General features: G+C 35.2%; 1 protein-coding gene across 1 annotated transcript in view; it reads left to right on the top strand.

Moving 5' to 3' along the window:
• LOC136828740 (irregular chiasm C-roughest protein-like) overlaps positions 1-26,668 on the top strand; it is a 212,209-nt gene that overhangs the window by 126,903 nt on the left and 58,638 nt on the right. The window contains exons 10-11 of the mRNA XM_067086927.1: positions 9,737-9,867; positions 17,288-17,447. Coding sequence (XP_066943028.1) covers positions 9,737-9,867; positions 17,288-17,447 — 291 coding nt within the window. The remainder of the gene's footprint in view (positions 1-9,736; positions 9,868-17,287; positions 17,448-26,668) is intronic.

Genomic DNA, 26,668 nt, shown 5'->3' with positions numbered 1-26,668 from the left:
TGACGCTCCACCGAATGAATAGCGAGGTCTAATTCGAAAAGCGCAGGCACTAAAGGTGATGGAGGAAGTTCTGTCCCCCTACGACAGAGGAAATCATCTCTTTCTGCAGTTTTTCTGAAAGGCAATGCTATTTGGAGGTTAAGGCATCTCAGTAATGGAACGATGCCTACTCACTGGCAAAAGTAATTATCTGAAGAAAGTTGCGCAAATTCTATTGTTACTGTAGATATGCGAAATTTTCCAAACAATGTATTGTTTCCTGGTAGTATATGATAGCCAAGTATTTCAGTGCTACGAATCTGTTAGTCACAATTGGCTGATATATGTCTTTATTGGTATAACTCCAATAAAGACCCTTTAAATTTCGATTTTCTAGGACTTTTTTTCGGGTATGCTTATTCCTGGAAACCGTTTCCATGGAGGATTCGGACTCGCATCTTAGGTTAAAAATTTAGGCAACCAAATACCACGACAACGGAGAACGTTAGTCCTTTCTATGTATTTCCCGATCGGTTTCAGTGTTTATAGAAGGGAGCGTTTTCAAACATTTGAAGAAATCGAGAAGTTAAGAGGGCGTTGTAGGTTTGAAAATAATAATCATAATTCACATTGAGCGGGCAATCTCGCCTGGATATAGATAATGAAGACAAATCTCCTATAAGAATTTGTACTGCTGATCTGTGATTTGCCAGGCCACCACCATATCCACTCAGCCAAAAAAGGAATCAAAAGGAGGGGAACTGATATGCTACTGCATATTACTTTGGAATCGTAGCGGGTCTACTACAGTACACCCTATATCAATGGTTTTACTCACTCCCCGTCCCATTTTAACGAGTGGACATTTTTAATTCTCCTTTCCAAAGGCAGTGAGGACAAAGCGGTATGTCTTTTTCGATAAAAATAATAAAATCTGGAGTTGATTAGAGAAAGTCTAAAATGGTCAACGTTTTAAGAAGAAAAGGAAGATGATCTAGAAAGCTATGGTAGGTGTGGTGTGGCAGAACGCTGGGAAGAAAAACCTTACATCAAATAATTTTGAGACTGTCCACAAAACAAAAATGAAATGTATAACTGCAGTAGGGCCGACATACATCTGTAGGTGTAGGAAGAACAGAATCAATAGACGGATTTTACAGAGGGTTAATTCTTAATTCAGCAGTTAAGGGGTTATTCATGTTATAATAAGTGATGCCTTAGTTCTATGAAGCCAGCTGCCCATTAAACGAATTATTATTCAAAAATGTGTCTTACAGCATGCATATGTGTATATATATACATGTATATATATGCATACATATATATAGTGTGTGTATGTATGTATATATATATATATATATATATATATATATATATATATATATATATATATATATATATATATATATATATATGCTGTCTATAGACATTTGCATGAATAAATCTTGATATACATATATTTAAGCATTAATACTTCATTGCTTCGTCTCATTTTGCATCTTAATTTGTTTCACAATAGACTTTATTCACGGCACTCTTGTAATCTTAAATCCATTTCATTTTAAAATTTTGGTGATAGTTGCGACTAGGAAAATGTCTCGCGAGGACGTTCAACTGGACGAGACTTGAAGAGACAGAGACTGGAGGCAGAGGAAACAATGAAACAATAGCAAGAGCTCTGTTGCCGAGCTGCAGACTTGTGTTATCAGCCAGTCCACCTTAATTATAAATAAACGCTAAATGAAATTCTGAATGCGTGCGATAACTGTGACTGCCGTAAATCTTCCGAACGTACTGAATTCACTCGCGTTCCATAGGTTACGGTACGATCAGCCGTTTCAGTTCAGTTTCGTGTTTTATTATCAGAGTTTCGTGTTTTATTATCAGAGTTAATAAGTTTTCCGACACATGAATAGAAATGGCGCTTCTGTCCATGTTTTTGATAACTTTTTTTTTTGATAGTTTGTCGTGTTCAGCTGCCATGAATTTTTTAATGTGTAGACTGTCGCGTATCATATAAAGTTTAACGCTCTACATTTCATTTAATAATACGATTAGGCAGAACTCTATTTTGTCACCATGGCCACCTTGTTGCCTCTCATTAAAGAATTACGCGGGGAATTTTTTTGGCGTCCAAAACCCGGTTTTTTTATGGGCTTTAGATCTAACAACTAGTTTTAGTTACACGTCTCATTTAAAACAAGAGTTTCTTAACGGTCTATTCACTGATACTTCCGTTTACTCAATCCTACTTCACGAGTACGACAAAATAATCAGCGCAAACTGGAATTCTGTGAAATCTGTTGCAACAGAAAACACTTCGCCTTAACATTGAAGCTTACAGAAGTTTTTTTTCGCGTGTTGCTTGAAATAAATTACGTTGTAAATCTCAAGTGAAATTTAGCCCTCTTTAATTCTCCTTATGAAAATTCTCTTCTCAGTATCAAGACCCCTTGGTATCAAGTTCCTTTTAAATTTCTCGCGACCCTTTCATTCCTTTCATATTCCTCATAAATTAAAGCTAACCTCTAATTTATTTCAGACATTAAATAATGACTAGAACTTCTCTCGCTCTTCCTATTGAACTCATTTATTCTTCGTATTCTTTCCTCAAGAAAAATGAAAGAGCCTCAATCTTATTTTTCATGTAATTATCTATGATGTTCTTTGATTATTTTTACTAGCTGTAATTTTTCTAAATTCACAAACTGTTTATCAACCTGCAAGACAATTATCACAAATGCTTTTTAGAAATATTTAGAAATATTTTATGTATAAATAGGACTGACGCTAAATTCAAATGACAGCGTCCTTCGCCACTTTATCGAATGTCTTGGAATAAAATCCACGAAAGTTACTTTTCTTTTGAATTGTTTCTGTGGATCAGACTTTGCGAGGAGAAATACTTCACTGGTAGAACTGATACCGTTTTGAAAAGAGAATACTGACTGCGGAGCCATTAGTCAATACACAAACTGAACAAGATTGCTGGACCTTCCAGAATTAAAAGTTAACTCCGTGGCCCATTCAGGATAGCCAGGTGTTTTTAGCCTAATGTTTAGGGTAGTTCTTGATTTACATCTGAGGTAGAGGTCATAATTCATTAAAAAAAATTAAAAATTCATTGATCACACGGCCAAAATTGTCACGTCGGCCTTACATTCTGACATGGTTGCTCATGTTAGGAGAACGTTATTAGGAACAGAAGCGCAAGAATATCTTCATTTTTTTCCTCTCTCCCTGTCATTGGATTTCCATACTGCTTCTAAGAATCTTGCGCAACGTTAAAACTTTCCAACGTATCACCATGTAGGTTTTCAAAGTCCGCCAGCGATGTCCTTCGAGCTTAATTGTGGAAAGAGCATAGCTCTGTTTTATTCAGGATCTTTGATGTGAGAGATGGTCTAGGCGCGGCGTCCCATTGTCAGAATTTCTTTCTGTCACCGAGCTTGAATAGCAGTTTTCCACTTTTATGTGGAGCGTAGGCGGTAAGAGAGTAGCGCGTAAGGTTGAAAAAGCATTTGGGTCGAAATTCTCGTTACTTCAGGTGGGGTTTTAACCCTTGTCTCTGGCGAATTTCCCAGCATGAATTGGCTTTGCGGAATGTGCATTGTTTAGGTGGAAATTCCGAGACTGGTGTTTTCAAAACCATTTAGGAAAAAGAGACCATTATTAGTTTAAGTTCTCACTACATTCGTTTATTTTTTCTTTTCTTGGTTTCATGACTGAGAAGATTCATCATGAGAAGCCTTTTAATCTTTGTTTTAGCGTTTGGCAGGAAAGTGCTTCTTTAGAATAAAAATGCCTTTCTGTTATTGAAAGACTTTTTCTTGGAATAAGCAAAGTATTATGATGGTCCGTGAGGCTTTGGTTTACTTCACTTGCCGTTATAAAGTCGAGCCAAGTAGTGTGGACAAACATCGTGAGCAGTAGCAGTAACAATAATTCGTTCCCAACTCTCTCCCTCTCTCTCTGAAACATTGTTTCTATTTTCTAGCAAAAAATCAGTCTAACTAGGAAAAAACTAAGTGGAAGTGATTACTCCCAATACGTACTACCATGACGTTAACTAAAGTAGTCCTAATCAATATAAGATCTAGAACACATGGGTAAGATGTTCTATGACGTTTCATTCTAATTCGCTTTTTTTTTCTTTTTTTTGAGTAAAACAATAAGATTTTTCAACTTTTTAACGTTCGTTTTACATTTACAGATTTTTATCACATAATAAAAAAAAGGACTGTCAGTATTGTTTTCAGTATTTTTCAGAATCCTTTCACGTTTCCTGACTTAAAAAGAATCGTAAAATTGACAAATTCTGTCTACTTTTCATCCAGTGGCCTTGATGTCATGGATTTTGCATATGTTGCACAGCAACCAGTCTCGGACTTGTGGCGATCTACAGAGTGCATTTAGTATTCCTGCGTGATGCAGTCATATTCTACAAAATCCAAATCTAACTTTGATTGTTTAGTGAAAGAAGGAAAGTCTGCTTAGACACTTGTATCGAATTCGATCCATAAAAATAACACAAGATTTGTGAGAATGTCGAAGGGTTAGTGAAGTTTTAATTAGCCTTGTAAGTAATACGAGTTAGCATGAACCATTAAGAAATATTATAGAAGAATTGGAACATTATTACCAGTAGATATGCCTTAGGTGTATGAAGTGGCGATGAAAGTTAAGAATACTGTAATGGAAAGACGGTAAAGACCTTCTGGGCTCTACAGAGACTATAATTTTTAGGGAGAAAAACGGAATGTTGCTTATAGCCTATATAGGTTTGTACCTTCCTTTACTACGGAAGCACGCAGTCGCTTGTTTAGTGCAGTGAGATTAAACGGTCTAGGCTACAAAAGAGGTTTAGAGAAAATAAGATTGGACAACAGGAGCTGGCAGAGAATAATTTTCCCTTAAAAAAGATGACGTGAAGGCGATAGTAAAATTGTAGGAAGTCTTTGTAAGCAAACTTCCGATTTAACCTAAAAATCATAACTAATAAGAACATTCTGTGGCCTTTGTAGCTGGCAATGACGACTGTCCATCACGAGAGTTAGAGGATAGATAGTGCAAGTTGTTTGGGGCAAAATTATCCAAAAAGAAACAAAATTTGCTTTACTTCAATTTTATTATTTAAACCAAGAGAATTCTCTATATCAGAGACTTCATGGTTTAGCAATGGTACAGTAATCCAGGGAAAACCAGGTGTTTAAAGAAAATTTCTTTGGTAATAATAGCAATATTTGGGGCTTCGTAGACCAAAAGGAAAGGGTTATCCGTCATGGCAAAATTAAATGGAATGGTTGAAAAAAATCACAGCATGGGGAGAGTAACTTGCATTATCAACGTATGAAGAACAATCGCTTTCAAAAATAAGCAGGATAAAAAGGTCCCTAAAAAAAATTCCGGTGTTTGAGCTATATTGGTAAAAACTACAAAACGTTTTTACCAATACCTCTCAAACACGCGCCCTTTTTATGGTTTTTTTTTTTTATCTTGCACCCTTTCGGACTTTTAGACGATCCTATAGAAAGAAAGACGAACTGGCAGGGCTTGGAGTACGACTCGTGAAATGCCTTTGAGTAAAAGTACTTTGTAAGGAGCCAGACAACACTGAAATATTTTTAAGAATGAGGATGTGAAAGTCTAAAATGTGATTTGTTAAGCAAATCGATCTGCTTTAAATTTATGAGAAGTAAGAACAGGTGAATTCACCCTTAATCAAATGACGTGGACCATGCTTTTGACCGATAGAAAGTTCTACAGTAAGAGGATATGCATATATACGTATACATACATACACACACACACACACACACACACATATATATATATATATATATATATATATATATATGTATATATATATATTATATATATATATATATATATAATATATATATATGTATATGTGCGTGTGTGTGTGCCCCCTATGACAAAGCCAGCAGTTTATTGCTACAATGTCAAAAGTGTCAAATTCATGCAACTATGTAAGCGGAAAACAAAAGATGCAATAAAAGCTGAGGTATTCGAAATGAAATATAGTTTGTATTTTTTCAAAGGTTTATGGATATGGGGTACCAGATCCCTTGTAGTGTATGTGTGCGGATATGACAAATGTGGAGATTTAGAAGAAGTCAAAAAGTACTTTGATGATTCATTTAAATCCTAGTGAATACATTCCCCACAGAAGGTGCATTTTCCTTTTTAAAGACTATTCTGAATTCCGAGCTCACAGAGGACTCTGGAGCCATTCACTCATTTCTCTTATAACGTTTGTACTTTTTGTAAGAAAGGAATGTTAATAAGATCGCCATAAATTTAGATCAGCAATTAATCTAGAAGCCAAAATTATTTATACGGAATTCAGGCATAAATTTAGATAAATTTTTCATCTAAAAGTCACAGTTATTTTCAACCTCTCCGAACTCTAAACTTTCAATTATTATTTTTCACGTATTCATATGTTATAGTTCTTGGAAATACAGTTCTGGACAAAAAAATAACAAAATACAAATATTCGAATTCAAGCTGCTTTTTGGCTTCCTTTACCATTTAGATTTTAACATAAAGAACAAAATTTCAACATTGTTTTTTCGTTGTTTTGCAGCTAAGTCGCTAACGCCAGATATGCAATTTCTGCAAAAAAATCTTTCCATGCGCAAAATAACGAGGAAGGGTTTTAATTATTTTCAAAAGAGAGATATGAAAAGGGATGCAAAGTAAACAAAAAATCCAAAGTCACCTTAATAACAAACAGCACGAAATGTCGATGACCTCAAAATATTGGGCTAAATCGTTGATCAACCAGTGGTGGTTATTATTATTATTATTATTATTATTATTATTATTATTATTATTATTATTATTATTACTGAATATTCAAATGGAACAACAATAAAAGTTCGTTGACTTCTGAAGTAAAATCGAACAGAACATATTTATATAGTCGTATGGTAAGAGAATAGTAAAAAAATAAATTAACAAACATTAAATATCTATTAGAAATAAAAGCCTGCACATATATAAATATATATGTTTGTGTGTGTGTGCGTGCTTTAGTGTATACGTGTGTGTGTGTGCGTGTTTGTGTATATGGGTGTGTGTGCGTAAGGTTATTCTTTGACTGACTAATTAGTTTATCTGATTCTTTTTCTTACTCTTTCTCAAATTATATGACATTGAAAGTACAGGAGGAATAAGGTTAACATTATACCCACAATAAGAAAATATATAAAAAAGTGACAGAGTTAAAATCAAGTATCAATGGCGATGAAAATTAAAGCCCACCAGATCGGTTCACACATACAAACATAATTCCATTTTAGTAGTTAGGCTAAAGAAACATTGGTCTTCATACTGAAATCGGCGCCCTTAAAAAGAATTTCACATCGTCTGTTACACTTAATAACAAGAATAACTGCTAAAGAAAAGCACTCTCAGGGGTTCCTGTTGTAACTTCAGATTACTTATAAGGCCTAATTTACCACTTGAATTAACGCCTATTACGACGGCGAAAGACTCTTAAGGTTATATCTCCAATTTATGTTGCAACTTTCTACCAGTACATTCAGACATAAGTTATGGTGGTTAGATAACACTCACGGAGACCTTTACCCTGTTCTATCTCCACGTAGTTTTCTTTTACATGAATATTACGTCATTATATAACGTTATAATGAATTTACAGCCCTACGAAATGATCTTTATAAATGAACAACCATTTTTCAACTATCATTATCAAATTTACCCGCTCCCAAGTTGGTCAACAGTACATCAGAAGAATGTCCAATTATGATCACCATGTTCAACACTTGAACGACATAATACTATTGGAAAACAAACAGAATGAATTGCGACACTCAGTGTTGGAGGCGATGATGATGATTAAATTTTCGCCTTATCGTTATTCCCATTAGTAATGAGCCAGAAGAAATTAACGAAACCTTTTTTAACTCTGGTTGCTACCACGCATAATTCAGTGCATAGATCAACAAAGGTCTCAATGTTTTTTAATGAAGTGATCCCATCTATCCATCTTTGGCCAGGAGGCAAACCCTGAATGTCTTTCTTTCTCAGGAAGACAGTTCTTATGTATACATATATATATATATATATATATATATATATATATATATATAAGTTTGCCTTTATTCATACATTCATCACATCCCATATCTTCGTGATTCAGTTTATATATATATTATATATATATATATATATATATATATATATATATATATATATATATATATATATATATATATATATATATATATATATATATATATATATATAATTCATTCATTCATTATCTGCCTGTAGACGGAGACAGTTATTCTCCGAAATGTATAGCATTAAGTTTCTACATTTTGGCGTTTTATGGACTCCTTTTATTAGAAGGAATTCTGTTTTAATAGAGAATATTTCACAGTAATATATATATATATATATATATATATATATATATATATATATATATATATATATATATATATATACACACATATATATATGTGTATTATATATATTATATATATTTACGGTGTGCGTGTGTATGTATTTGAGTCGATGGCAGTTTAAATAAACACAGGAGGCAGTGGCAAAAGGCATATGGATTAGAAATATGACCTTCCTAAAAAGCTATATAATATCTTAAAATATATTATTGCATTCGAAAGTAAATGTAATCAGTAAACTAGAGATGTATCAGATGTCTGAAAATGGGGTTTGCGGATGCTGATATCAATTTTTTAAAATTTGCCGATGCGGATATTTGATGGCCATACCCTCGTGGATGCGGATGCGGATATTTTGTAAATCTAAACAATTTAGATATAATTAATTGTTAAGGATGACTTTCAGCCACATAGTTCAAAATTATGCGTTTGATACGCATAGCACGCGGGGAACAAGAACTGGCGGCCAGAGAGAGAGAGAGAGAGAGAGAGAGAGAGAGAGAGAGAGAGAGAGAGAGAGAGAGAGAGAGAGAGAGCATGGATTGAACAGTGAATAAAGAGAATGGATACATATTACATACTATTTGATGTACTAACTGAAAGTAGAAACATAAATGATGCTCATGTACGTGTGTGTATACTTTCACATGAACGTACAAACAGTAACAGCGATACACGAACACTTTAGTTGTCTTTGCACAAGGTTATTTCATGATTATTGCATGATAAGGGTGACAAAACTCAATGCCAGTCTTCGCAGAGAGAGAGAGAGGGGGGAAGAGAGAGAGAGAGTTTCCTAAAAAACGCAATACCCTGCCTTTATGATTACAACTTCTGTAAATGACATGAAATTACTAAAACAAATGTGCTTTAAAACAAATATGCTAAAAACAAATGTGCTATAACAGAGCTACTTATACAGTATATACTGTATGAAGTTTCTAATTGTGTATCATGTATTTTGTATAATAAAACGAAAAAGCCAAATTTAGCAAAAAAAAATATTTAAAAAAAACAGTACTTTTAGCTACAATGTATGAGTATGAACTATTGAACACTGAGTAGGGGCTGATATCCGCATTCTCACAATGCGGATGCGGATGCTGCTTGCAATGCTAATGCGGATGCGGATGCTGCTTGCAATGCTAATGCGGATGTGGATTTTAAGAAATTGTCAATGCGGATGGGAATATCTGATACATCTCTAGAGTAAACCATAAATGAAATGACCAACAGAAAAAAAAGCACAAGAAAACGAACAATAAGGTTTTATTGACCATTCTCTTTTCCCTTTACAGTTGCACCTAAGGTTGAAGTTCGATTGGCCCCTGCTCTCGATCCTGATAACATCAAGGAGGATGAGGACGTGTACTTCGAGTGCGTGATCAAGGCCAATCCTCCGGAATCAAGGATCATCTGGTACCACGAGGTTAGGATCAAAAGTATCATGCCCTGCTTCGGATGACAATAACCCGTTTTATTTCATTTGCGTCATACCATAAGTAGATTTACCTTGATCAGACTTCATGCATGATATTTAATTGCCACGCTGTTTTTCATTTTAACTCGAATGGAATTAATATTTATACGGTTTTTGTGAAACAGTGTGCGTTTAAACGAATTGGATCAAATATTTGTTATAAAACACTTATGTGACAAGTTTAGAAGGGAAAAGTTTTCTATGATTTAAATAGACTCAGAAGATTTTAGTGATGGAACAGAAAGAGAGAAGATATAGAAAGTTCAAAGGACGTGGAGTCTGGAAGATAAGGTGTTGATAGCGAATGATTTTTTTTTCATGGAAGTGAAATTGCTTTAGAATATGAAGACAGGAGAGTGACAGTTTAGTGTAAAAGTGGGTGTGATACGAGGGTGTGCTTTGTTACTATCGCTGTTTAATATCTTTCTGGGTGCAGTGGTGCGAGAAATCGAAGAAAGGACAGCAGAGGCAGGCGTAAACTTGTAACACGAGAAAATGAGTCATAAATAGATTGTGGAATAGCTGATCTTTGCATATGATACATTGCTCATCACAGATAGTGAAATTAAAATGCAGGAATTGATGAAAGAGTTTAAAAAGATTTGTAAGAAGACAAAATGAAGAGTACATCTAAGGTTACTGAGGGTAAACGGACACTAGGAAGATGGAGCAATGAATATTATTATGGATAGCGGAAGAATAAAATTGATTTATTAGTATAAGTATAAGTAGTATAAGTATTTGTACCGGGATATGAGCAAAGGTTAGAAAGAGGCATGGAGTGTCTACGGTTAGCAAGCATGAGGAGGTTGTTTACCCAACTCTCCTTTATTGAAGTTAAGTACCTGAATTATGTTTAAATGAAAGAGTAATGGTTGACTCCGTTGAGATGAATTGTTTGCGCCGCACATATAGCTTAAAAATTGAAATTCTGAAAAATGCAGATGGATGTAGAAAGGAAGAACTGGTAAAAAAAATGTTAGTACAGTTGAAAGATCAAGAATGACACATAGTGGGGGAAAAATATGTATAATTCTGACGTGTTAGGAGGGAGAAAAGGAGGAGGACCTGCAAAGTGCTGGACAGGTGTAACAAAACAGGGATTGAAAAGGAAGAGCCTTAATATCCGAGAATAGCAGGTGCAAGATAAAGCTAAATAGTGCAGTATATACTGGGCGACTTAATGCACTACTGATGAGCTTCTGTGCAGGTGTATGAAGCGGGTAATGTTGGGCAAGTATTCCACGGTGGATGTAAATATGTTTATACAAAATGTTTCTTAAAAATTTCAACAAATTTGAAGAAATATCATATACTCAAAATCACAGATAAAAAAATCCAATTTCACCAGGAAGTATGGGTTCTCTAACACCTCCAAATCGTCCAGTCATAGTGTGTACGTTGAAAAACTATTTTGTAGAATTCTTGGGATTTTTCAAACGTTGAGAACTGGCCGCAGGTTGTCTTAAACGTATTAAAAGGAGAATGACAGTGTACTGGGAATTAAGCTTCGAAGCACCTGAGGAATCAAAACGACTATTTAAGGGTCTAGTTAGAGCTAGACACAACTCGTGTGCTAACCAACCCGCTGATACAATGAGAGAGAGTATACAGAAACGTCTAGTAAAGAATTATTCCTTAGGTGTCGATGTTTCTAGTAAATGTATTGAAACTAAGGGATGATAAATTCCGTTAGTCTTTATGATCTCGGAAATCAAATAGATGCCCATAATTTAAAGGTAATAATGTTGTTATTTTTTCTGGGTAGACAACAGAATACTGATTGTTTTCTTGCTTTAAAACCACGTAATTGATATGTATGCAATCCAGAAAAGATATTATTAAGACATACTTTATGATACTGTAGCATCGTGGTAAGGCCATGTGTGTGTATATATATATATATATATATATATATATATATATATATATATATATATATATATATATAACTCGTAGGCGTCAGGAAAGGCACTCAATACAGCTGATAATTTATTCCTAATGCCGACGTTTCACAACTACATTGTTGCATTTTCAAGGCTGAAAAACAGCGAGCTGACTCAATAATTAATCATAAAAACATTTATTACAACAACTGATTAAAAACACTACAGTATTGTCTCATTTAAAATGCTAATTCTTTTAAAAATATCAGAGGCACCATGACACTAAAAGAAAGACCTACCCAGACGGGAGCTAAAACAAGACTATTGAAAGAAGGAGAGAAAAGTACAAATTAAAACACAAATTGTTACCTTGTTTTCTCCCTTTTATCTATTTGTGTTTTAATTTGTACTTTTCTCTCCTTCTTTCAATAGTCTTGTTTTAGCTCCCGTCTGGGTAGGTCTTTCTTTTAGTGTCATGGTGCCTCTGATATTTTTAAAAGAATTAGCATTTTAAATGAGACAATACTGTAGTGTTTTTAATCAGTTGTTGTAATAAATGTTTTTATGATTAATTATTGAGTCAGCTCGCTGTTTTTCAGCCTTGAAAATGCAACAATGTAGTTGTGAAACGTCGGCATTAGGAATAAATTATCAGCTGTATTGAGAGCCTTTCCTGGACGCCTACGAGTTATGATTTCGAGAGCTGCAGCTCTGATGTTGAGTATATATATATATATATATATATATATATATATATATATATATATATATATATATATATATATACATATACATATATATATATATATATATATATATATATATATATATTAAAGTCCTCCTGGGCCTCTGTAGGCTCATCTATATATATATATATATATATATATATATATATATATATATATATATATATATATATATATATATATATATATATATATATAATGTGTGTGTAATTGTAATAGCCACAATGCCCTCTTAGCTTTCTCAATTCTTCGCTTTGTAGGGTACGCTTGTCACTACAAAGCCTTAAGATCCAAGTGCAGAAACATGAAGAAATTCTGACGCCCGGTAGCGGGAAACGAACCAGGGTCCACTAATCAGAACGAGGTCCACCTCGTTCTGATTAGTGGACCCAGGATCTTAAGGCTTTGTAGTGACAAGCGTATCCAAAAAAGCGCGAAGAATTCGAGAAAGCTAGGAGGACATTGTGGCTATCACAATTACATATGTATCTGGTAAAAAGTGACCAGTAGAATCTACATATATATACATATAGATGTGTGTGTGTATATATATATATATATATATATATATATATATATATATATATATATATATATATAGAGAGAGAGAGAGAGAGAGAGAGAGAGAGAGAGAGAGAGAGAGAGAGAGAGAGATTTGTGTGTATACATATATATATATATATATATATATATATATATATATATATATATATATATATATAGTATATGACAGTAACTCAGTGGTATAGCATTAGGCTGACGTTCGGAAATTCCCTAGTTCCAACCCTTCTGCCGGCCACCAGTCGACCTGGCTACGAGTGGGCACCATCATCAGCTCAGATCAAGAAAATGGCAAGTCTAATAAACTTATCTCTAAAGACTTACTGAGAACTGTAAGACAGAGCTGAGTTTTGCAGGAGTGGAAGGAGTTAGTATAAATCTTATTTGGCATCTAAAACAAAGGGTCGTTTTCAAGTGTTATTGATGAAAGCAATGAGCAATGATAACAGGAAATCATGGGTTGGTTAAAAGATTCGGATGTGTTGGAAAGGAGACAACGATGAAGACCTAGAAAAGAAAAAAAGAAGTGCTGAAGGTACTGGAAAGCAAGGATGTGGGAGAATGCATCACGAGAATGAGGTGATTGGCACAATGTGTTCGTGGGGTTGGATGCGCTGCTGATGAATGTATGGAATGGCTAATATTGTGGAAGTTGCCTGCACAAGGAATTCATCCTTGATAGAGCACGAGACCTTTGTGTTGCTGTTATCAGAGACACCTGCTGTTATGGGGAAAATGCTGTGTGTTGAATGGGTATGTAATTGATTTTTGAAATTTTTATCCTTATTAGCTCTTTCTTTATGTGATTTTTTACCAATGTGTAATTCGCCTCTGAGTGAAACATAATTTAGCATCAAAATAAGGATTTTTATTCCCTAAACGTAATTTAACTTATGAAGGACGACTTCAAAATCAACGCATTCTCGGATTATGGACTGTGGATCTATGGCGCTGGGAGAAATACCTCGACGCATTTTGCCATTGAAACAGAACGGAAATGAAAGAATTGCATAGGGCTTTTGTGGTACAGGGGAGAGAGAGAGAGAGAGAGAGAGAGAGAGAGAGAGAGAGAGAGAGAGAGAGAGAGAGAGAGAGAGACCCTCTATTAGAGTTTGGCGATGGCAAAAATGGCATTTGGAATGGAGGGGTCCGGGGTTACTGCTTCTTTCCATCAAAATAGTTCGATGTGAAAACTGGAGATTTCGCATTTTCTCCCGCTAACTGGCCATGGTCTTTCTCTTTCGGGATATGGGGAACTTGAAACAAAGAATGGCAGAGATAGCTTTCAAGCATTTACGTTATCGTTTTTGTTAAGAGGAAATTAGTTTCCCACTAATTTTAACTGCTAGAGGACGAACATATGCATATATACACAAACACGCGCACGCACACACACACACACACACACACACATATATATATATATATATATATATATATATATATATATATATATATATATATATATATATATATATATATATATATATATATATATATATACATATACTGTATATATTCATACAGATTGTGAAGTGATCTCCAGTCCTCGAAGTTAAGAATGTTATATTCACTGAGGCTCGATATTGTGCTTCTGATATTGTGATTTACAACTATTTATAACTCCTAGTCATGACTGACGTCTCTCAGCTATATCCTAAATATATTTTTTTATCAGACTTTGGGCTTTAGGTCTTAAGACATAAAATATGAAAATTGTACAATAAATTCCTGGGTTGCTGGGTGGAACTGGCCCTTTACCACCTCCGACCTAGTTTCAAGGTTTGGGCAGCAAGATTGTATAAGAGTATAAATTAGAACACTTGAACTGTCTTGTGACCCTTTATCACAATCTCCCTGCCTACACAAGCTTTTAAGTAGTTGTTTTCCATTGTAAGTATGGATAAATATTATACAGAATTTCATGAAACTGAGTAAACTCCAAGCATACTGTTTTTCATCATAACTGAACTTCCAGCTTTTGGATTGCAGATGAATTCGCTTTGAATATATTTTAACTCCCTTTGGCGATATGCTTGCTATGTAATAACAGTACGTGTATCTTTTTTTTAATATCATTCAAAAGCACAATGTTCCACTGAAGCAATCTGTTCAAAATATTAGTCTCTGAATTTGTTTTAATTATTTTTTATGAATGACTAGGAAATACTTATTTTTCCATGATGTAAATATTATTAAAGTATATATATAATTAACATACTTATTCTAATTCTTAAAACTAATGAATCAAAACCTTGATTAGTTATCAGGCTAAAATTGTATACGAGACCCTTTACGTTGGTTTTTGATGTGGAACCTGAGAAATATTTTTCTTCATTATTTGCATCTGTAGACTCTATGAAATAGTTTACTGTAAAAACCATATCTTGACGAAAGGATTTTATTCGGTGCCTTCTGCTGTATCCTTTTGCAAACTTGAACATCGCCAAAGTGTCAAGCACCTTTAACAAATGACTGAAGAAAACTTTCTGCATTAAAATGCTCACTGGTCTCGTTTGTTTTAATGCGCTCTCTCTCTCTCTCTCTCTCTCTCTCTCTCTCTCTCTCTCTCTCTCTCTCTCTCTCTCTCTCTCTCTCTCGTTTTTTAATTGGACTATATTATTCCACCACTTTGCACTCTCCCATCTGCTTCAAAAAATTTCAGTCTCTCTGGCAATCAGATCTAGATTTAGAAACTTCTTACAACCTGGGTATAAAAACTTCTGATTATTTTCATTTGAAAATTACTTTATATGAAAGATGAAGAAGTTTCAGTCACATTGTTTTCAATTACAGTATTATAATGTTTGGAATTATTCATTCATTTTCATCTGTTAACTATCAGTGTTCGATTTGCATAACGTTAAATTTATTGCTTAGGCTGAATGTGGGAAGTTTGAAATCAGGAAAAAATCTTAAAATAGATAGTGAAAATAAAATGAGGCGAAGGAAATGGAATTCTTAAGAAAGGTAATTAAAAAGAACTGTATGGATAGGATTAAAAAAGAAAAACATCAAGGAGAGTGTGAAAACGAGAGGAAAAGGAAGCTGCGAAAAGGGATATGAAAAGCAAAGGAAATATTTAAGGAAAGGGCGAGAGAAAAAGAGCCATTTTAATCGTTCATAGTGGCTTTGCCTGGATGCCTCAATCGTTCACTACTTTGACATCATTAATGTCAGGTCCACCGAATCTCATGTAGTGGCCCTGCAATGTTTGGTTGCTCTCGACTTTTGTTTCTGCTTTTAGAATGGCGTCCCGTTAATTTTCCGCGGCCAAATTGCTTGTTTGTTTGCTGCTGTCGTTGTTTCTTTGCTTTTACTCTATCTAACCTTAGAATACAATATCGATACACAACGCAAGAAACGGAGTAAACACCAGACATTTTTAGGATTGCTTACCGAAGCCTTGTACACAAAACGCCGAACTGATCTAATTAAATGTTGACTGGTTTCTTGATTTCCCGTTTGTTTTGATAATTAATGTGGTACTTTATAGCGCTGACTTGAAGCTATATAAAAGCATTAATTTTCTGTTACAAAAGACCGCTTTTAGAATTTGCAATTCATAAGCACTTTCCTATTTTCGTGTTTCCCGATCTGATTTTTACCAAATACTCTCCTGCGAATTGAATTGACGATACTAACAGAAGCCATAAACAATGAATCGCAAAGTTTGCCCATTTCAGATTGGAAATGCTATAAATGAATAATTTGTGATTATTTCGCATTGGCAATATTTGGAATTTTAAGTGCCTTAGTTTCATTTGTAGGAGTCCCAGGAAAAAAGATCATAAAAATCCTGAGCCTCGCATATGTGCAATATTCCAACAATAATGTTGTAGGTATGGAGTATCGGAAAGTCTGGGCGGGAAGAATTTATATAATATATATAACCACTGGTTTTAGATCTCGGTAAACTTCGACACTAATGTCGCATGAAAGTCCTCATCTTTAACTCAGCACCGATGTCATTACGACCAACGTTTGATCACGATGTCATTCTAACGCTTCTTTAATTTATTACTGTTGCTGTTGCAATTCCTTTATTTTCTGTATTCTCTGTCATATTAATCATACAGTGACACTTTCTCAATATTCCACCTCGTACATCATTATCAACATTGTTTTCCTCCAGTATCTAAATGTAATATCCGTTTTTGTTTATTTCCTTCCCAGGCTGAACGACTCGAGACCAACCTCCAAACGGGAGTTTTGGCACAAGGGAAAAACCTGGTGTTGCAGAAAGTCAGCCGCCGTGCAAGTGGCACCTATCAGTGCCAGGTAACGAATGCTGTTGACAAAGTTACAAGCCCTGCTGCGTCTCTGAATGTACTTTGTAAGTATCCACTGCCATTTTCTGTTTTATTATTATTATTATTATTATTATTATTATTATTATTATTATTATTATTATTACTATGAACTTCGATAATTTCGAAGGTAGAGTTTTGAAACTGAAAACATAATAGGACCATGATAGGGATACGAAAGTTCCACGGCACTGAAATTCCGACCCCTCTCCCCTCCCAAAAACGCTCTTCATAAAAAAATAAAGAAAACAAGTAAAATGACAACTTAATTCGACGTTAGTTTCCAAGGTCATGAAATTTCGATCCGTCTGTTGATTTAATTATTGTCAATACTTTACCGGCAAATGATGGTAATTCTACCGAATTCTAAGTGGGTTTTCTTTTAAGGTAAACGGTAATGCAATATCATCGAAGTTTTTAGAATTTCTTTGGCAATTTCCACCTTTTTTGTCTGTTTTCTTCTTCTTCTTCTTATTATTATTAACATTATATTATTATTGTTATTTTTTTTTATCACAGCCATCCTATTCGACTGGGTGATTTTTATAGTGTGGGGTTCCGGGTTGCATCCTGTCTCCTTAGGAGCCCATCACTTTTCTCACTATTTGCGCTGTTTCTATAGCACGCTCTTCTGCATGAGTCGTGGAGCTGCTTCGGCCTCTAGTTTTTCCATGTTCCTTTTCTGGGATCTTGGGATCGTGCCTAGTGTTCCTATGATTATGGGTACAATTCACTGGGATATCCCATATCCTACTTATTTCTATTTTTAGGTCTTGATACTTATCAATTTTTTCTCTTTCTTTTTCATCTACTCTGGTGTCCCATGGTATTGCGACATCAATGAGTGATACTTTCTTCTTGATTTTGTCACTCACGGTCAAGTCTGGTCTATTGGCATGTATCACCCTATCTGTTCTGGTACCATTATTATTATTATTATTATTATTATTATTATTTACCTTTTTTTTTTTTTTTGGGGGCGGTTCTATCAGTCATCCTATTCGACTGGGTGATTTTTATAGTGTGGGGTTCCCGCCTCCTTATGAGTCCATCACTTTTCTCACTATGTGTGCTGTTTCTAGTAACATACTTTTCTGTATGAGTCCTGCAGCTACTTCGGCGTCTAGTTTTTCCAGATTCCTTTTCAGGGATCTTGGGATCGTGTCTAGTGTTCCTATGATTATGGGTGTAATTCCACTGGCATATCCCACATCCTTCTTATTTCGATTTTCAAGTCTTGATGCTTATCAATTTTTTCTCTTTCTTTCTCATCTACTCTGGTGTCCCATGGTATTGCCACATCAATTAGTGATACTTTCTTGATTTTGTTAATCAACGTCACATCTGGTCTATTGGCATGTATCATCCTATCTGTTCTGATACCATAGTCCCAGAGGATCTTTGCCTGATCGTTTTCTATCACTCCCTCAGGTTGGTGTTCGTATCACTTATTAATGCAAGCTAGCTGGTGTTTCTTGCACAGGCTCCAGTGGAGGACTTTTGCTATTGAATCAAGCCTCTTTTTGTACTGGTTCTGTGCAAGCGACGGACATTCGCTTGCTATGTGGTTTATGGTCTCGTCTTTTATATTGCATTTCCTGCATATGGGTGAGATGTTATTTCCATCTATTGTTCTTTGGACATATCTGGTTCTCAGGGCCTGATCTTATGCCGCTATTAGCATTCCCTCTGTTTCCTTCTTGAGTTCTCCCCTCTGTAGCCATTGCCATTTTTCATCGCTGGCCAGTTCTTTAGTCTGTCTCATGTACTGTATGTGCATTGGTTTGTTGTGCCATTCCTTTGTTCTGCTTTTCATTCTCCTGTCTGTATATTTCTAGGTCTTCGTCTACTTTTATCATCCTTCTTCCCATGCACTCCTTAGCTACTCGTCTTCACTGGTTTTCAGATATTGCCCCAGTGCTCTGCTCTCGATGTTGACGCAGTCCTCTATGCTTAGTGGCCCTCTCCCCACTTTCTTTCGTGTTATGCATAGTCTGTCTGTATTTGCTTTTGGGTGTAGTGCTTTGTGTATTGTCATGTGTTTTCTAGTTTTCTGGTCTATGCTGCAGAGTTCAGCCTTTGTCCACCCCACTACTCCTGAGCTATACCTGATTACTGGTACTGCCCGTGCGTTTATGGCTTTCGTCATGCTTCCGGCGTTGAATTCTGACTTGAGTATCGCTTTAAGTCTCTGCATATATTCTTCCCTGATCGTGTCCTTCATTTCTTGGTGTCTTATATCCTCTCCTTGTATTATTCCCAGGTATTTGTATCCTGTCTCATCTATGTGTTTGATGCTATTCCCGTCTGGTAGCTTTATCCTTTCAGTCCTTGTTACTTTACCTTTTTGTATGTTGACCAAGGCGCATTTTTCTATTCCAAACTCCATCCTGATGTCCCCAGATACAATCCTTACGGTCTGGATTAGGTATCTATTTCCTTGTTGCTCTTACCATACAGCTTTATGTCGTCCATGAACATCAGATGGTTAATTCTGTTGCCTCCTTTCTTGAGTTGGTACCCAGCATCCATCTTCTGCAGTACTTTTGTCACGGGAATCATGGCTACTACGAAGAGTAGTGGGGACAGTGAGTCGCCTTGAAAGATCTCTCTCCTGATGTTAACCTCTGCTAGTCTTATCCAAGAGCTTGTATTGTAGGTACTGTATTCCAGTTGCGCATTGCATTTTTAAGGAAGCTGATGGTGTTTTCCTCTGCCCCATATATTTTCAGGCATTCTACTAGCCACGTGTGCAGTATCATGTCGAAGGCTTTCTAATAGTCAGTCCATGCCATGCTTAGGTTGGTTCTCCTTCTCTTACTATTCTTCATTACCATTTTGTCTATTAGGAGCTGGTCTTTTGTACTTATGCATTTCCTTCTGCAGCCTTTCTGTTGGTGAGGGATGGTGTTTGTAACCTCTAGGTAGTTGTACAGCCTTTCACTGATGATACCTGTTAGTAACTTCGACATTATTGGTAGGCAGGTGATAGGCCTATAGTTACTTGCTATATTTCCCTTCTTCTTGTCTGTCAGTACTAAGGATGTTTCCCTGTGGTCATCCATTTGGGCGCATGGTGTTTTGTGATACAATGCTGGAGTTGTTCTGCTATTCGTGGGTGTAGGGCCTTGAAGTTTGTTGAGCAGTATCCATGGACTTCATCGGGACCTGGGGCTTTCCAGTTGGGCATTTTCTTTAGTTGATGTCTGACTGTGTTTGTCGTGATTTTCGGTGAATCTTTGTTTTCCCAGAGTCTCTTACTCGGTTTGGCTTCAGGAATTTCCTGGTGGTTGTCTTCCCCTCTTAGTTGGCTGTATAGTCTTTTCTGGTTGGTTCCGAAGAGGTTGTTCTGTTGGTATCCTTCATTCCTGTTCATGTACCGTTGGATCTTATGTGCTTTGGCTTTAAGCTTCTGTTTTATATCTTCTACTGTGTTGTTTAGTCCCTTCTCCTGTACTCTGTATTTCTCATTCAGTTTCTCTCTTGTTTTCTTGCTTCTTAGCTTCTTTTATGCTATCTCTTTCAGTTTACTCAAGTCATGTCTCATCGCCATGATTTGTTTTTCCAGGCGCCTTTTCCAAGGCGGTTGCTGTTTTGGTTTCTGTTGGGTCGGTTGTGATGGTGGAGTTGGTGTTTGTAGTCCCATGAGTTCTACAAGTAGTCTTGCTCCTGCATATGCCAGGTTATTTGTTTCTGTGATATTATTATTATTATTATTATTATTATTATTATTATAATTATTATTATAATTATTATTATTATTATTATTATTATCATTATTATTATTACTGAAGAAAATACTGACTTGTCCGAAGGAAAACATGACCTAAACATTACTTTTTGCATTTTAGTTGATTATTCTGAGACTAAAATGAAACGTATAAATGTTATTTTATGCATAGCGATAAATTAAACACCACAGATACACATTTTCATACTGACCTTGTTGATATTAAAATGAAAAACTGATGAATTTTAATTACAAAACTTCATGTATATTTAAACAGGTCGTATGCTGGTATACCAATCCAAATGAGATTTCCATCGTTCCTGAAACGTAGTACGAGATATGAAATTATAAGGAAATATCTGCTGTTGGACTGGTTTCCGCAAAACACAAAATTACTTTTGTTTCCGGGACCAGACATAGTTGTGTTTGAATGCTAACCTCGGTTATCTTTTCAATAAAAGCAAGCTGATATTTCAGGACATGACAACTTTAGAAGAGTCCAGCTGTAATTTCATATATGAAAAAAATCCCGAAAATGTTTCTGCCAGAATCCGCGGAGGAAACCTAAACTAACCCTACCTCAGATGAGAGTCAGCAGTGAACCAAGCTTGGGTACAAGAACAAGTACTTGTACTTGCACTTGGACTTAAGTACAAAAATTTTCAGTAATTGTACTTGTACATGTACTTAAGATATAAAAGTCTATGAATTTGTACTTGTACTTGGGCTAAAAGTACCTTAAAAACCAAGTACTTTTAAGTACTTTTCAAGTATAATACAGTAATAATTATGCAGGTACATTAGCATAAATGATTAAATAACTATAACCGCTTTTACTATGACTAAGCAGGTTATAATACGATATTTTACTTAAATCAGTGTAAAAAGGATACATGTATGTAATATTAAATAATAATAGTACCTAGCTGAACACAACCACCCATAGGGGTAGGAGGGTTTTTAATAAATAGTTGCGAAATTCTGTGTTCCCATCTCTACGAATATATATGAGCTAGATGCTGTGCTGTACATGTAAAAATCTTGACGTTCATATTGAACACTATCAGTTTCTTGACCTTCAGTTTGACCTATAAATACAATTTTGTCAGAATAAAGCTCAAAAAACTGTTTCAAGACAATGTTTCGGTCATATATGGATTTTTTTGTGTTAAAACAAGGCAAATAAATGTGACAACTGTCATAACCTGTCCAATAACAAGCTGCAAACTTCTACCACTCCAATTGATAGCTTTAGAGCAAGCACAATTTTATATTCCATTCCATTATTCCCTGTAGTATGAACACACGTTTACATGAGTATTTAATAGGAATTTGTAAGGATGAAAAAAAAAATCAATCTTTTTACTATAAAAATTTCAAAATTTCACAAAATCGAGCCAAATTTTAGAATGAGCACACATATAGGCTATGGAGGGACAGGGAAAATGATTCCTTTCGAAGTGGAAGTATTCATCAAAGAAAGAAAAATCAAGAAATGGACGACACCTTCGTAAGGGTACTGGCGGGCTTTGTGGAGCAGCAACTTCTCCCCCCTCCCCCGCCCCGCCCCCGAGTTTCCTTGCCTTGCGTTGCTGAAGGACGACAGAGGAAGTAATGTGGTTGACGCCATAATTAATCTCAAGACATTGAAGGAAAACCTGAGGGAAGAAAATGCTGTTTTGCAAGCGCAGCTTCAGGGAGAAGCGCAAACATCACGCTGGCAATTTGAGATCGGCCAGCATCCTGAATTCAGCAGACAGTTGGGTAGACAGACTGACGAAAATCTCAGACTTCCTGGGAAAACTGCAGTCTTGGGTAACGAAAATGGTGGACTTAAGAGACTGATAGAAGATTTCAAAAGGCAGTTGCAAAAGCCCCAGGTTTTAGGTGGACGACCAAGAAACACTGAAAAATTTGCCATTCGTAATGATCACCTCTGTAACAAAATCCAAGAGTACGCGCAACGGAAAGATGATATAACGAGGAAACAGAAGAGCAAGATCAGCTTTGTGGCATCAAGTATATATCTTGAACAAAAAGGAACAGATGCAGAGCACGAATACGCAGTTGATCAAAGCAATCGACCTGCAACCATTGACAGCAGAAGTTCACATTGAAGTCGGGAATTTACAAGAATACAGAAGACTGGTGGGCGCTAATGAAAGACAGCAGAACGAGATCGTCTCGTTGAGAAGGTGAATGACTACGGGAAGCAGATTGCAGCTTTGAAGATGAAACTGGAAGAGAGGAAGCAAGAGAGAACAGCTATAAATTGTCGAGTAAATGTATTGAACGAGGAAGTGCACCGGATGGTGAACTGTCTTTTGGCCTATAAATACAAATTTTCAGAACACAACTTACGAAACTGTATCTAGACAATGTTTTGGTCACATGAAGATTTTTTTTTTTTTTTGTTAAAACAAGGCAAATAAATATGACAACTGACATAACCTGCCATTGATAGTTGTGGAGCAATCACAATTGCTATACAATTGGAGGACTGAATGTACCATCCAACCGGATCTCGAACAGGTTGAGCTCAATATAGTACAGTATATATTTACTTTATGCTTAATTTTTTGCCATTATTACTTACTAAGGTAATCATTAATTGTGAACTTAGAAAAATATAATTTTCTTTTATATTTTTCTAAACTGAAAGTATCACAGTTTTTGTCTGCAGTGCAATTCTACTTTATATTAAAATTTGTATTATCCACTAAACGAAGAAATTTTATAGGATTTTTACCATTACCTTTACTTGTGAGTTGCCTCACTTTCGATCACCTTCACTAACTAAACCCTATGTGTATCTCTTGACGCCCCGTGGATAGCTCTTCCCCACTTAGGTGCAGTGGGCTGACGCTCACTATCACTCTCTAAGTTCTGAGAAGTACACAGATACTACTGAAAGGCAGAGATATAATCGTTTCGGTAAGATCACTGTAATATATTACCATGATATGCTTTTCATTAAAGATTCGCTACTGAATTTGAAATAAATGTGTATCAGTATATTAGATACCTGTTGAAAAGTATTTTTACTTAAGTACACAGTTAAGTAATTAGACTTGGCCATAAGTACTGAGCAAGTCTTCTGTGCTTGTATTTGTACTTGTAAATGCTTCAGTACTTGTAATTGTCCACTAGTGCTGGCACATGTACTTGAACCCATCCCTGCAATGAACTTCCATGATAATTCTCACTCCATGGAGAACTTTGCTCCTGAGTCGACTAGGTTTCCACACTATGCAATAGTTTAATACGAGTACACGAGTCACAACGACACTGGATTTCCTTTCCTTTTTGCAGATGACATGAAAATAAGTTAGGTTTAATCCGGCATGAAATCATTCACGCTTCGCGAACATTTTTTAGTTCTTTCATTTACAACTTGACCAATACTTTCCCTGGTCACACTGTGCGAAAATACAATGATACAAAGATAAAGAAAACCCTTTCCTTCTCTTCTTTGGCCTATAGTTCATTGTGTTCCACTCTGACATTCGAGCTGTTCAGTTCACTCTATATGAGAAACTTACGTAATTATCGCTTTTTGGAGTCTTCAGTTTTCTGATTTCACATCTTTATGCTTATACATTTATCCAGAAAGGAAAATGAATTTATCGCTCCATTTCATTTTGGGATTACTCGCTCTGAGTAAGTCACAAATAAAGGATCGTTAGCACAAATAATTGGTCTTAATTGAAAATCTGATTAGTGGATTTTGATTAAACAATATGATAAGGTAATGAAGGTCTAATGGAGGTCAATGAATCGATTTAGGGTTTGTTGTGCTTCTATTACTCCTCTGAAGTAAAGAGTAGTCTCAGTTCAAAGTTTTACGGAATGCAAAAATAAACTTTATGCTCAGTGTCACTGTTGATTGGGAATCCCATCTTCTGGATGTCATCTATCCGTGACACCGAGAGGAATTGCATCGTTTAAATCCCATCTCGAAAAAAAGGTTGAACCGTCTAATTAACAAAAAGTGACAGGAACAAGAATAACCTGGCCAATTGCGCAGCGAATTTTATCAACAAAACCAATCTCGATTGATGTGAAAACCGCACTTGGATATGACCTGTCATTTGCAGTAAATAAAAAACCAGGAAATACTGGCATTGCGTCTGCCTTTGTTAGGTTGGAAAATACCAAGAGTATTCCACAAAGTCGTATTGATATGGCCAAAGGCCTCATTTGTTCTGCGCGCAAATTTGAATGTGACATTTTCCAAAACGGATCATAATAGCCCTAAAATCCTACAAAGCGTTATAATAAGTTGCACATAACGAAATCTAGTAAGAAAATTATGAAATTTATAAAGGACAAAAGCACATATTTGGTTGAAAAAAAAAAAAAAAAAAAAAAAAAAAAAAAAAAAAGGAAATTTATTACTGTCCGGTGATTTCACTTATTTGCAATCAAGAGCTGACCCAGGATAAGGTTATCTATTTAATACTGGACCACAAAATCAAATTTGAAGCAAAAAGAATATTTAATTGATTCATTGCCCTCTACTGGACCTTCATTAACATATCATTAGGGAAAATGGATCTATTAATTATATTACCCAAGTAAATAGCGGAATTGAATTTCACAAATTAAAGGTTCCATTTCACCTTAACATATTAAAAACTCAGTTGATCTTTGTGATAAATATGAAACTATGAACATAACATAAAACAACAGATGAGTTCAACTTTATTTTATTTTCTGATAAGTTACAATTACTATCCTATAGTACTACTGAACTTATTTCCTCATGTATTAAGAACTGCAAATTTATTTTCAGTGTAGAACTGTCCACAGAAGTATTTGTCATACCCGAGGTTAATCCGTTGTTGCCACTATTTTCATGTATATATATATATATATATATATATATATATATATATATATATATATATATATATATATTTATGTATATGTGTATGTATATATATTCACATCTATGTATGTATATAGTATATACTGTATATATACACACACATATATATATATATGTATGTATATATATGGCCTGGGAATCCTAGAGAAAGTTTTATCAGATGATTCTTCTTAGTTGTCATCAATATTTTGTTTTTTCCATAAGATTCCGCTAGTAATAGAAGACACCAACAATATCCCTTTCTTAGATTTTATCGTTAAAACAAAACATAAAAAATATGTTATTATCTGTATATCCTTTTGCGAACCTGAGGGCTGTAAGAAGAGCTACCTGTTCTCATAAATATTTATTTCAAGGTTCTCACAAATGCAACCAATGAAATCTTATATAACGTCGAGGCACAGGAAAAGATGCAATAAAAACCCTACTGTTTCCTTGTCATGAAAGCTTGCTCTTTTCGTTTTCATTTAAGAAGTTATTATAAGGATAGTGTTCAAGTATAACGCGATTGGAAATATTCTAACTAAAATAGCCTTAGCAATATTAAGAATATGGTATACATATCCTATTTTTAGAACGGATTTATGTATGAATGATGTATATATGTATATATGTGTGTATGAGTG

Source organism: Macrobrachium rosenbergii, chromosome 43 (assembly GCF_040412425.1).
Source record: "Macrobrachium rosenbergii isolate ZJJX-2024 chromosome 43, ASM4041242v1, whole genome shotgun sequence".
Lineage (NCBI taxonomy): Eukaryota > Metazoa > Arthropoda > Malacostraca > Decapoda > Palaemonidae > Macrobrachium > Macrobrachium rosenbergii.
Note: the sequence above shows the minus strand (reverse complement) of the source record. Positions and strands in the feature narration are given on the sequence as shown.